Raw genomic sequence first — 14,447 nt, 5'->3', positions numbered from 1 at the left:
GTTTTATCACAACAATTCCATTTACACCTGGTCACATAATTCCCTCGATTCCCTCGCTATGCAAATTTAATGGCGTTCACGTCACCGAAAGCAACAGATATGAGCTGCATTTTATTGATCATCCGTTAAAATTTCTAAATCAAAGACCGCAATAGGAGAGAGCGCAACAGCCCTGGTAAGATCATTTCGTTTCTTTACTTTTAATGATGATAACTGTGTGTTAAGAATCTGGGACTTACTTTCACTTTGATTTGCGATAGTTTGCACGTTGGCTTGATGAATAACGTTAGATGGTCAGCGGCGATGCGGCAGTAGCGTCGTCATAACTGGCTATAACATGACATATAGCCTATAACACGCTCTCACACCTTTATTTTAGAGCGTTTTTGGGAGGAGTAAAATTTACATATGTGGTTTCAACAACCAGATGCATGTCCAGTTTCTTCTGGAATGCGACCCAGACCACCTCCTGAAGTGGTTTGAGCATTCAGATTCAAATGCGTCACGAATGCGTTTCGGAGGGCATTTACACCTGGTCTTTTCAAGATCATATAGCAATCCGATCACTAAAATCGCATGAAGTTGTAAATGGCCCCTGTGTGTGTGTGTGTGTGTGTGTGTGTGTGTGTGTGTGTGGAATGCCTTATATCAGGCTTGATGTAATTTTACTTGATTTGTGATTTATTTCATTTAATTGATTCGAGTACTCAAATGTTCAACTATGCATCTCTGCTATAAGCTAAACCACAACAGTGGCATTTGTATTTATTTATTTTACATGTGGATTTTTTTGCTTTGATTGTAGCTGCTGTCATGAAATGGGACCCAGCTGCAACAGAGGCCCAAAGAAAGTCTGTAGCCGATCATCTGGAACTGCTTGCTGCTATAAATGAAGCTTGTGAACCTTATAGCAGCCATATTTTGTTAACTGTTATGTTATATTTTTTTAACAACATTTTATAGATTATTTAAAGGGAAATTGTGTTAATTTACAACTTTACTGTTCTGTCTTTTAAGTTTTATTGTGTTAATTTATACTTTACTCTTTCGGCTGTTAAGATTTAAAATAGTAATAAAAATATATCTTGAGATTTAAATAGTTGATTTCTTGGAGTGATTAGTTTGGTTTACAGGAAAATGGTAAGCAGTTTATTACAGTTATATTGTTAAGATATACAAATGCAAGTATATACACCACAGTTATTCAATTGAATATACAATATTATCAATATTCTTTAAAATCTTATTTAGGTCTATGGTCTGTGTGTCTGCAGTTTCATGACACGACAACCATTAACAAGGAGTAACTGGGTTTTTCTCAGTGAGAACTAGCTCACTCACAAGTTCAACCACTGTTTTATAAATATTTGTAAGTAAATATTTTTTAAAGTTGGATCCTTGCAAAATGCACATATGGGATTTCCATGTCAGTATGGGTCTTTAACAGTCTTTGACATTTCTACTACAGAAAACACGTCTAATACAACTTTTATTCTGGCTGCCTTTAGATGTCTAACAATTACGTCTGTAGCACGTCTTTACTTGACATCTATACAATGTCCAGAAAAGACGTAAAAAAAACTTTCATTCTGGCTCCTGTGAGGACGTCTTCTGGATGTCTAAGAATGACGTCTGTAGCACGTCTTTAATTGACGTCTATACAATGTCCAGAAAAGACGCAAAAAAAACGTTCATTCTGGCTTCTGTGAGGATGTCTTCTGGATGTCTAAGAATGACGTCTGTAGCACGTCTTTAATTTACATCTATACAATGTCCAGAAAAGACGTCAAAAAAACTTTAATTCTGGCTTCTGTGAGGACGTCTTCTGGATGTCTAAGAATGACGTCTTTAGCACGTCTTTAATTGACGTCTATACAATGTCCAGAAAAGACGTAAAAAAAACTTTCATTCTGGCTTCTGTGAGGACGTCTTCTGGATGTCTAAGAATGACGTCTTTAGCACGTCTTTAATTGACGTCTATACAATGTCCAGAAAAGACGTCAAAAAAACTTTCATTCTGGCTCCTGAGAGGACGTCTTCTGGATGTCTAAGAATGACGTCTGTAGCACGTCTTTAATTGACGTCTATACAATGTCCAGAAAAGACGTCAAAAAAACTTTCATTCTGGCTCCTGAGAGGACGTCTTCTGGATGTCTAAGAATGACGTCTTTAGCACGTCTTTAATTGACGTCTATACAATGTCCAGAAAAGACGTCAAAAAAACTTTCATTCTGGCTCCTGTGAGGACGTCTTCTGGATGTCTAAGAATGACGTCTTTTAGACGTCTTCTGGACGACTTTTTGCTCGCTGGGTGGCCTTGAATGGACTAAATTGTATTCCTTAGAATTTAACTGAGCCTACTCAAAAGCGGTATTGTTATCAAATACATAAGAGTCAAATGCTCTGTAAAAAAAAAAAAAAAAAACTATGCAGAAGTGAATGTAAATGGCTTTTACAAGCATTACTGGAAAGAAATATTTTGTGTCCATTCACAGCATGAATTTTGAATGGAGCAGATGTCAAGGTATTCAAGATGAGAAGAGGACTCGTGAGGGTTATAAAATCTTCAAATTTCTTGATGATTCATGGAGGGAAAAAAGCGCTCATAAGGAGCTGCTTCTGAAAGACTCTGACATATTGGTGTGTTGTTGGTTGTATTTGCTCTCAAAGCATCTGTAGAACAGTAGGAGGTGAAACGTGTTAGTCTGTGTAAGTTTTCATGGACCACGCAATAAAAAGGGATAAAAGAAGACATTAAGACATTCTGAGTTTCCTTTCACGTGGCTCTTAAAGGGATACTCTACCGTTTTTTCATATTATATCATATCCCTTTAAGGTCACAGTCTTAGCAGTTATTCAACATAAAAAAATAATGCTGAGTGCATCGTTCATGCAGCTTTTCAAGGAAAGCATCGGACAAACCAATTATATTTGAACCTTTTCCTAATTAGCAGATTCTGGTGATTGTACGTTGAGTCCACAAACTTACGGAATCAAGTTATCTCAGAGCTTCATTTAAGCAATAATCAAATGCTGAGCTCTTTAAAAATCCACATTTTATTGCATAATCTATATTTTGCTAGCACTCAGCATTTTATGATGGTTAATAGAGCCAGACTCAGAGAACAGAGTGAATCCTCTAAGGAACTGTGTTAAAAAGCTAAAAAAAAAGAGAAAAAAAGAGAGTTGCTTTGAATCCTCGTTTTTCTGGGAGATAATGAGATAAGATACAAAATTAATTCACTGTAACTTAAAAATACTCAAATTCTTATTCTTAATGAATAGGCACAATTCAATATTAAGCAGAACTGACTCATTTGTAATCCACAGGAAAAAGACAGAGCATATAAAACAGTCAAATACTAATAACGAGTCTGCTAAAATATAGGCTACACAATAAGCTATTTGAAGAGGGTTCCCCCCTCTTATAGGTATAAGATCATAGATCTAAATCTATATTTTCATGTTCTGTCTATCACTGGCAAATGTCAAATAAATGATTTCAATTCAGCATTAAAATAAAGAATACAAATCGCTGTTGTAGGATACGAATGAAACTTTCTCGAGTCAGATCAATACAAATGTCTGTACTTTACTGCCACCTGCTGGTAAATGCAAGCGTATCCTGGTGTCTTTTTGTTTCAGATATACATTCAGTGCCTAATATCCATAAATTAAAAAAGAAATCGTTAAGCATTTACTACAGATGTAAAGATATAGCGTACTGACCTAATACAAATATTTACGTTCAAAAGCAAGTCATCTTCTTGTAAAAATCTATGATTGGCTACACTGTGTATAAAGAATTATTTATTTAAAACCCCATCACTAACAATCCATCATAATAGCTTTACTTTCTTATCCAAGGCAATTTAAAATGTCATTTTCTTTTGAGCAGCTTTTTGACAATGACTTGCACATTGAAACACTTTCAAATCTTATCAGGGTGAGAAAAAAAAAAGAGATGTTGCACAACAATATCAAACCTGACATGCTTCTCTGATTAAACAAATGTTGGTTCTGTTCATTTAGAGATGAGATGACAACTTATTAAATAGTTATGGCATTGGAAAACAAGTGTCAAGTAATGCAATAAACAAACTTTCCATTCATTCACAAATTTTTTTTTTTTTTTTTTTTTCACAGTACGAAAAACCCATTAGACCCATGATGACCTCTGGATGCAAAACAACTCATTTACAAGCAGTGCATGCAGACAATGATTAATGCTTGACAAACCTTGTCCGGATCTATCATATCATACACAACATAGGATTGGATTGGTATGAACTCTGATCTAGTGTCTAATACACCAGTTTATGACATCACTGATAGCAGTGTTCTAATTATGAAGCGTTTAATGTAATTGACCAACCAAAGGAAAAACAAATACATAACAACAATATTTCTAGGGGAGCAAAATGGAATGTACTGTCAGATTACTGTGATTTTACTTTTATTTAACCTTATACTGTATAAATCAAGCCAGAGAGTCATTGTAAGGCATCTATTCACCTGTGGAAATTCATCTCCATATACTGTCAATTTAGTCCAATGTCAATGTTAAACAAATTCTAACAGAGCTTCTGGATATGTTGAACTCTCTAGCTGATTAGACATGATGTTTCAAAACAATAAAAAAATAAACCAAAAAATCCCAATTCAAAAGATCACAGCACGGTCTGATATTGTGCCTTAGGCTACTGATTTATTTATGTGTCAATATAAAATTGGGTGCGCAGAGCAAAGCTGTTATGAACATTACAACACATAATTTGGCTTAACAGCAGATGGGATCAGCTTCTACAGGCCTGCGCTTTGGGAACAGTTGGATAAGCCAGTGGCTAAAAAACAGATTATTTATCCCACTGGCACAGACACATAAATTGGTCCAATGTAGAGGAAACTGAGGCACAGGAGGTTTGGCAAACTGTTGAATACTGAAGGTTGATTAAGAATAAAACCTATATTCTTCACACTGCCTTGGCAACCTTCAGTCACAATGTATGCTAAATTTAATGGTTTATATCCATTCACATGTTTGGGGTTGGCAACATTCTTTTATATAAAAAATACAGTAAAAACAGCAATGTTTTTACAATTAAAAATAACTGTTTTCTATTTGAACATATTTTAAAATGAAATGTATTCATATGATGGCAAAGCTGAATTTTCAGCATCATTACTCCAGTCTTCAGTGTCACATGATCCTTCAGAAATGATTCTGATATGCTGATGTGGCACTCAAGAAACTCTCTATATGTTAGCGAATCCGAAGGTGCAAAATCATTCAAAGAAGTGTTTCTGAAAAAAATGTTCACTCTTTTTTTTTTAATACTGCCCACAGAGCTGTAACAGGGACGGACGTGAGATTTCTAAGGAAGTATTTCAGTGGTATCTGTTAAGTAGTGGGGATTTTTCTGTGTGGTGTTATAAAAAAAAGGCTTAGAGCACCTGTAAAGTGTGCAACAAAATTCAATACATACGTCTTTAACATCACAATTCAACTTTGAACAGCATGTTAAACAGCAAAAGCCAACGAGCAAATACTGAAAGTGCAAAAAGACTTGCATTTGTCTTCTAGTGCAATGAGCCCATCCAACGTTTTAAGTACTTTTTGTGCTTAACAGTAAAGGCCATATTGAAGATGCATCTAACACTCTATGACACTAAAAGTCAAAGAAGTTTGACTATAGCTACATATTCCTTTGCGAATAAATATCCATTTGTAAGGTTTATTTTAGCTCTTTTTGAAGGTTAAAACAACAATATCCCTTCATATTTGTGGTAACTACTGAAAATAAAATGTTTAGACAGCTCTACAAAACAATCATCCACATAATTATATGAGCGTTTTGGAAGCTGCACATAATTTTGATGTAGGTGCGTAAACTATTGCGGTGTATGGTTTCGGTTTTGATGCATCTATCTGGGTAGCTCCACCCACAGTGCAATCTCACTGGACTAAAATTTAGCTTCAAATAGTATATTAAACATCAAACATGTTCTGATTGGCTGTGATCTTTGTTGTTTCAGGCAGTGCTTCCATTAGGACGTGTTGACCTGATTGTTCCTCCTTTGTCTGGCAGTAGTGATTCCTTCACTGACCTAATATGCTTCCCTGAGACAGGAAGAGATAGTATGGCTTCATGCCAGTTCTAGTTTGATAAAGTCTGTGGTCCTCTGATTAGTGCAGATCTCTAGTCAGTCCTCTCTGGCATTTTATCTTGCCAAACGCTGATGATTTCAACCAGAAGAGACTCAATATCACAGTATCACACAGTGAAGCTTGTGAGAACTCATGGCTCTGTCTCCACGCCACTTTGTCTTTTTCTTGTTTTTCAGAATATGCTCTGGAACTTGCTGTCTAAAAAGGCAAAGCATGAATGAAAGGGACATTTTAATATAAAAACTCTGAAACTTTTAACTGCACCAATAATGCCCCAAAATGCTGTCTGGGTAGGCAGAAATAGATTACGTTTTTATCTTTTACTGTACATCATTATGAGAAGACAAACCCCTGAAAAATGTGAGATTATGAGTTTTATTCACCTGATAACTCTGACTAGTTCATGGAAAGCTCTTTCCACATTCATTGGGGGATCCTTGGCACTTGTTTCAATGTAAGTAATCTAAAGAAATAGTTAAGAAATGCAAATTACTGCAATGAAGTCACTCGCATTTACTTCAGCCTTTAAAAAGAGTAGGAGGATAAACACTTGTGTGACCGTAAATTTGATATTTTTTTCTTTAAGATTTTAGATAAACTGTTAATGATGTATACAATATCAGAATAATTACAAAAATACGGTACTGTTCAAAAGTTTGGAGTCAGTAAGATTAGATTTTTTCCAAAGAAATCAAAACCTTATCTCAGCAAGAATACTATAATTGATCAAGTGACAGTAGTAACAAAATGTTTGCATATAAATAAATGCTGTTCTTTTAAACTTTCTATTCACCCTGAATTTTTTTATTTATAAATATATATATATTTATATATTTATGTATTTATTTTTTATTGTCAACATATCACAAAATCAACATATTAGAATGATTTCTGAAGGATCATGTGACACTGAAAACTGAATTAATGATGCTGAAAATTCAGCATTGCCATCACAGGAAAAAAATTACATGTAAAAAAAATATAAAAATATAAAATAGTTTTTCTAAAATAGAAATCTTACTGACTCCAAAGTTTTGAAGGGTAGTGTATCAGTGTTTATGCTCCAAAAATGACATAAAAAAGCACTGTAGAATTAGTAGTTATAGTACAGACTGAAAATTGAGTGTTATTCACTGAAAATCTCCCTTTCTTCTACAGAAGAAAGTCATTCAGGTTTGAAATGGGGTGAGTATATTATGACAGAATTTTCATTTTTGGGTGAACTAACCCTTTAACCACTGTCAGTCAACACAAACACACACACACACACACACACAGGCACACACACTGACAATTGTCATTCTCACATAAAGTAGTGCTTCGATATCTGACGGACTCACGTTGTGTTTGGCGGCCATCTCACAGCCCTGTTCATTTGTCACTTTCCTCAGATGCACCAGGTCCACTTTGTTAGCCACCAAAACCATGGGGAAAGACTCTCTGGTGCAGACACGAAAGAAACTTTACTTAGAATTTTTTTGTAAGGAGAAGTCTAGTCAAATATGTGTAGTGGTCTTGAGTTTTGTATGAAGTAAACATGATCTCTGACCGGTCTTTCACACGAAGGATGAGCTGGTGAAACCGGTCGACGTGTTCAAAGCTGGCCTTGTCTGTCACAGAGAACACAATGAGGAATCCGTCACCAGTCCTCATGTACTGCTCTCGCATGGCACTAAATTCCTCTTGACCTGCTGTGTCTAAAACTGCAAGGAGCAAAAGTAAACATAATGTGTGTAAAATATTATCTGGAAAATGTTTACAGAATGTCTCTCTGTATGCATGTATGTCTGTGTGTATATACAGTATGTATATATATATATATATATATATATATATAATTTTATTTATATATATATAGTTTCTATTCATCAAAGAATCCTGGAAAAAAAAAAGTTCCACAAAAATGTTAAAGGGATAGTTCACCCAAAAATGAAAATGCTGTCATCATTTACTCTTCCTCAAGTTGTTCCAAACCTGTATGACTTTCTTTCTTCTGCTGAACACAAAAGAAGATATTTTAAAGAAGGTTGGTAATTAAACAGTTGCTGGTCCCCATTGACTTCCATAGTATTTTTTTTTCCTACTATGGAAGTCAATGGGGTCCATCAGTCGTTTGGTTACCGACTTTCTTCAAAATATCTTCTTTTGTGTTCAGCAGAAGAAAGAAAGTCATACAGGTTTGGAACAACTGGAGGAAGAGTAAATGATGACAGCATTTTCATTTTTGGGTGAACTATCCCTTTAAGCAGCAGAACTGTGTTTAACACTGATAATAATAAGAAATGTTTCTTAAGCACCAAATCAGCAAATTAGAAAGATTTCTGATGGATCATGTGACGCTTAAGACAAAATTCAGCTGCTTTGCCATCACAGGAATACAGTACATTTACCGGTACTATATATATATATATATATATATATATAAATATATACTGTATATACAGTATATATATATATAAACTATTCTAAAAAAAAAATTTCTACCCAGTTTCAGAGTATTTTTTACAAAGCAGAATGTTAAATTCAGTACATTTTACCATTTTGTATTATTTTATCTAAACTGATGACCATACCTGACCAACTTCAATCAGTTAGAAATTATTTAAAATGGCAAACAACTGAAGCTAATTTTAGCTGGATTTTCCATTAGGACACAAGACTTTTGTTGTGCCGTAATTAGGCTAAAAGCTTGATATACGGTAGGTCTACTGATAAGGCTGCAAATACGCATAACAATATGAGAGCACTAAAAGCATGAGTATTACTTATAAATAATACAGAAAAACACTACAGATAATAATGAGGTATTGGCACATACCATCCAAAATAGCCCACTGGCCATCGATCTCTGTGTGTTTCAAGTAGGAGTCTTCAATAGTAGGATCGTAATCTGGCACAAAAATCTTTTGGAAAAACTGGATGGTAAGAGCACTTTTTCCTACGCCTCCGTCTCCAACAACCACCAATTTGTACGTCGGGAGGTTGTCGCTAGGGACCGCGCTGGTTGCCATGATAACAGCTACACCTGAGGAGAGGAGAGGAGAATCTGATCCTTGAACATGATTTAGGCCCAAGCATTGAGGACAGTTATGAGCACCTCTTGGGTTTTATGTGAAATAAAGAAGCTCAAACTATGGATAACAAGTTCAAATGAGGTTTTGTGTGGTTTGGGAACAGTTCTGCAGAGAGCTAATTTAGGATAGAGGGATATGGTCTAGACGCAGACATTGTGCTTCTTTGTAATTGCTGTTATTTTCTGCACAACACAAGCCTTGAATCTTCAAAGCCTTCTATTTTATTTTTGTTTACGGTAATAAAAAAATAAAAGAATTAGGCTACACTCTATTAAAGCTCCATGAAGTTTATATTTGAGGATGAGAATTTTTTTTTTTTTTTTTGATGATATTCATATATTATTTATAAAAGATCAGATCTATCCATGCAAATGTGTCTTTAAATACAAAAAGTATCCTTAATACAAAATGTACCATAAAGTACAAATGCACCACATATGCACATTATATGCACACACAATACGGATCTCATAAATATCTATACATACATACATACATACATATATATACATATATATATTTGCAGTCTGTTATGTAAGGGAAGGGATAATGTAGAGCGAGGTGGTTGTTATAGCGAATACAACCCCGACAGGCTGATCGGGACTTGAATCAGCCTGAAGGGGTTGTATTCGCTATAACAACCGCCTCGCTCTACATTATCCCGCTTATTACATGGCTACCCACCAAATAAATCAATAATTTGACACAAAATATTGATTTAAAAAGGAGTTTATTGTTTTAAAAACGATTATATTGCTTCCGCTAAAGAAAATAGTCTGTTCCATCTCTACAGTTAGAATCCTGCGTCCATAGCAACGGTGTATTTTTCATGGCAACGGTGTGTTATACTTCGCAGCGGTGTTATGAAGAAATAACAGACCGCATTTTACATTAGAATTCAACCAAGCCATGTAATAATTCTTGATAACAGACCGCTGCTAAGTATAACACACCGTTGCCATGAAAAATAGACCGTTGCTATGGACGCAGGATTCTAACTGTAGAGATGGAACAGACTATTTTCTTTAACGGAAGCAATACAATCGTTTTTAAATCGATAAACTCCTTTTTAAATCAATATTTTGTGTCAAATTATTGATTAAATATATATATATATATATAAGCTATAAATAAATAACCTACAAGCATTATATTTTATTTTATGGCAATCAAAAAATAATAAATTAATATTTAATTTACTAATCAATATCCAACAAATGACAAGAAAACAAGGACTGGCTGTGTAAAACTATTAGCACGATTCTTAAGCAAGTTCCCCAGTGTTATTATGTACAGAGTTATAGTCAGTGTTGGGAGTAATGCGTTACAAAAGTAATGTATTACAGTAACTTATTACTTTTTGTTGTAACGCAGTAGTGTAAGGCATTACTAATCAATTTTCAGTAATATTTTACTCGGTACATGTTCAGTAACGCATGCGTTACAACACACTTTTAGCCCAAAATGTAATTGTTAAAAAAATAAATAAAAAAAATAAAAAATACAGCCAGACCGCGAGACATTAACGAATGAAAAATGCAAGTTATTACCTGTTCGTGGTCAGTCAATAGCCGTGCGTGTGGTGTCCAAGTTTGTAAATAATGACTAAATGACAGCTTCTGATATATTTGTAAGGCGATTTATTTCATTCATCTCCCTCTTGCTGGTGTACCTTTATTGTGTGACATACTCCAGTAAAAGCGTGTTTATGGCAGGTTTTACAGGAGTGCCGCGATCATGATTTCGGTCTCTGTGCTCACGCTGGCCAGTGGAAAAGCGGTTAATGGGAGAATATGGTAGAAGAAGACTGTACATTCGCGGGATGGACGTATGCGCATTGCTCTGTTTGCTCTTCTGTGTTTTCTTTCTAACCAGAGAGCAGTCCGTTTTCTTTCGTTTTGAATTGTTCTGTTTAAAAGTAGACATGTCTGACTGTGAGTGAGGCAAGTAGACGCTGAGTTTCGGTTCATTTATGAGACGCCCGCGCCTCCGTGTCCTGGTTATCTCTTGTCTACTTATATTTACTTCTTACTTATTAAATCCAGGCAATTGGTAGATGAATCATTGATTAAAATTAAGATACAATTAATACAAAACGAAATTCACTTTAAAGAAAGGCTTTGTGCTGTTTGAGGTCTCTGTGAAAGCTTAAGCAGTCTTTAGTGCCGCTTTCAGAGCGGTCGCGTCCGTTACGGAGAACTGACACGACCAACATCGTTTTTTCCTCATAAATGCAAACACGAAAAATAAAATAAAATAAAATAAAATGAATATATTATGTTCTGTGGAGAGCCAACCCTTCTTCATCCGGTGGGTAGTATTAGGCCTACTTTTGGTTTGCTTAGTGTAATTCACAGAATTACTAAAAAATATTTTGCTATAACCTACCTAAAAGTTAAAGATTTTTTGTGTCACGCTATTTCCCTCATATTAAATATAAAATGCATGTGTGTATATTTTTCTAATGTCTGGACTCCTTTATTAAGGTAGTAGCCTATGGATGTATAAACAGACGTTTCAATATATTGGTATTAAATGCATTTTCTGAGAATTTATATTTCAAGTTTTTACTGCAAATGTCACGTCCATAACGCTGGAATTGCCCAATTTTAAATAATTTATTCTCAACTAGTTTTGTGGTGTAGAGGTCTACGTATTTTATAATGTTAATTTCAAATAATACTAAAAGTAATTTAAAGATGTGGTAGCTTTGGATCTGGACGTGTGGGGTGTGTCGTGATTCTGCCTTCTCACACCGCACACCGACACAGGTTCATGAATCTGAGTGTCGCGGTTTCATATCACATATCTTTACAGCCCTAGTCATTTTAGAATGTTAAGTTCTACTTCTGTAGTTATTTTGGTTAAAGTAACTCAAAAGTAATACAGGAGTAATGTAACACATTACAATTCTGAAACAGTAATATTGTAAGGTAAATAATTACTTTTTAATAACAGTAACAAGTAATGTATAATGTATTACAGTTTGGAAGTAACTTGCACAACACTGGTTATAGTGAAATAGCAATTTGTACCTACAGGTTGTACGATAATAAATAATAATAAAATAAGTAAAAACACATTTTCTTACCTAAAAAGACAACTCTAGCAGAAAGAAGAGGAACTCAGCTAGGTTAATGAGGAAGTGTTTGCCTGGCCCGTGAGCAGGGCACTGTGGGCTATTCAGGAGGAAAAGTCTGTCAGTGGGTGACGGCCTCCCCTTCCTGCGGTCCACAATGTGAGGAAAGAGTAAACTTCCTTCCTAATTCCAACAGGCCTGATCTCTCTTTCATAAGGAAACTATGAGACACCTCTCGATCAGACACACCCATGAGAGAGACCCCAAACTGACCTCTTAAGATGACAAGCTAACACTTCATGTACTGTAGGTGTAGGTTTCATGCACAGTTCGCCCCACAATTGTTATTTACTCCATCGTGTCATTCCATATATGACTTTTTTCTTGAGTGGAAAGTCTTTTTCAGTGTTTCAGATATTCTTCATCAGGAAGTCAATTCAAAGTGGTTGATAAAGTGCAATGATAAAGTGTCACTGTGAGTTTTAACTTTCCTAAATGAAGAAATTGTGAAATAATCACAATTATGCTAAGTTTAAATAATTAAATAGTTATAAACAGTGATATTATGTATGATATATGGATAGCTTAACATATACTTTTCTATTCATCATATTTGCTTCAAAATTATTTTTCTTGTTTTACCTTACAGACCACTTCACATTCAGAGAAATGTATAAAAAGTAAAAATTATGATAGACCTATAAAAAGAGGACAATTACCTAAACTGACGAGATTATGACAAATTTACAAACATAATTATGACATTAAAATTCAACTTTTCGTCATTATGACTTTACCTATAATTCTATTTCTAATATCATAATTAGACTTTAAATCTCATAATTAGGATTTGCTATAGCATGACTTTTAATAGCATAATTATGACTCAGTATGTGACTTTTTATATCATTATTACTGTTTTATCTCATAATTATGGCTTTTAAATTTCTAGTTATTATTTACCAAAGCATGATTTTTTTTCTTATGTGATTGAAATGAGTACACGTGACCATTTCATTCTATGTACAGGAACTTCCCCAATATTATTACAAATCATATATTTTCTAAATGTATCATTATATCACTTACATCATGTAAAGCAGTTTTTTTTAGTTTTAGCTTTAATAGTCTATTACTCGGATGTTTCATGCGCCCTTTCATCACAGATGACGTAACTTTTAACGCGGCGTGATGACGTATCCTGTTAGATCAGTCTCAATATTCAGATTTCAGAGTTTATTTCAGAGTCTCATTTACTAAACATCTTTGATGATTATAAACAATGACAAGCAGTTTATACCCGAGGGGTGTAAACTGACAAACGTTTATGTCTGAAATTAAACATATGAGTGTGATTCTTCTGACAATGATCATCAAAAACCATCATCAAACTCTGGCAGGCAGGAAACTTACCAGTGCTGTGTTGGTTAATTCACCAAGTGTGCAAATATCCCGACTCCTCCTCGACATCCCTGTATATTTAAGTTCAGAATAATCAACGGAATCTTAGTGAAGACAGGGCCTGCTGTTCAGATTAAATGAAATATTAAAACATTTACCCCGCCCTTATGAAATTACGGAGTAACAAACTTCACATCGCAACTGCTGATGCTATAAATAGCATGGTTTCGATGGGGTGGATGGGTTTCTTTTGCCACTCTTATAGAACAGCACTGTTTTGTTTGTCTAGCAGCATTATGCATCCGATACCAACAACCGTGAATATATACCCAGATATTTTCCTAAAACACCGTCTTCTTCAAAACATGTACATCGTCGAATACACGGAAGACTCTTTCTTCCCCACACACGCAAATGGACTGTTCCTCTGTGTGAAGCCTCATCATCACTTTTAAAGCGGCAGATAAATTTATATCATTACAGTACGATTTATAAGATATATGAGGTGCAAAACAAACATTTCAGTGGACATTAAAAATACCCTTCTCTACGTTTTCTCTATTTATCTTAAAAATACGACGCTTGACAGACAATTGTAACTTTTAAAAATATTTTTTAAAAAGAAGAAAAGTGTAGGCGTTGTCATTTGTCACATATTGGATGAGGTTGAACAACAGACAAAAAGTTGCGCTTACATCCGTGTGAAATAAATATGTAAGTGTCT

General features: G+C 34.8%; 1 protein-coding gene across 7 annotated transcripts; it reads right to left on the bottom strand.

The window, feature by feature from the left end:
* Positions 1-3,574: 3,574 nt before the first annotated feature.
* On the bottom strand, positions 3,575-14,167 carry mrasa (muscle RAS oncogene homolog a). 7 transcript variants are annotated; one of them, XM_084121508.1, is made up of 8 exons: positions 13,882-14,139; positions 13,736-13,794; positions 12,335-12,813; positions 8,988-9,194; positions 7,719-7,872; positions 7,510-7,609; positions 6,553-6,632; positions 3,575-6,367 (listed from the first exon to the last, which is right to left on the bottom strand). In XM_084121508.1, exons 4-8 carry the CDS (start codon positions 9,178-9,180, stop codon positions 6,268-6,270), a joined length of 627 nt encoding a protein of 208 aa, XP_083977634.1. In that variant the 5' UTR covers positions 9,181-9,194; positions 12,335-12,813; positions 13,736-13,794; positions 13,882-14,139; the 3' UTR covers positions 3,575-6,267. The 7 variants fall into 7 exon arrangements, with proteins under 7 accessions (XP_083977634.1, XP_083977636.1, XP_083977635.1 ...); XM_084121510.1 differs by having other exon boundaries at positions 12,335-12,422; XM_084121509.1 differs by lacking the exon at positions 12,335-12,813 and having other exon boundaries at positions 13,882-14,154.
* Positions 14,168-14,447: the final 280 nt, after the last annotated feature.

The sequence above is a fragment of the Abramis brama genome (assembly GCF_963993115.1).
Source record: "Abramis brama genome assembly, chromosome: 8".
Classification (NCBI taxonomy): Eukaryota; Metazoa; Chordata; class Actinopteri; order Cypriniformes; family Leuciscidae; genus Abramis; species Abramis brama.
Note: the sequence above shows the minus strand (reverse complement) of the source record. Positions and strands in the feature narration are given on the sequence as shown.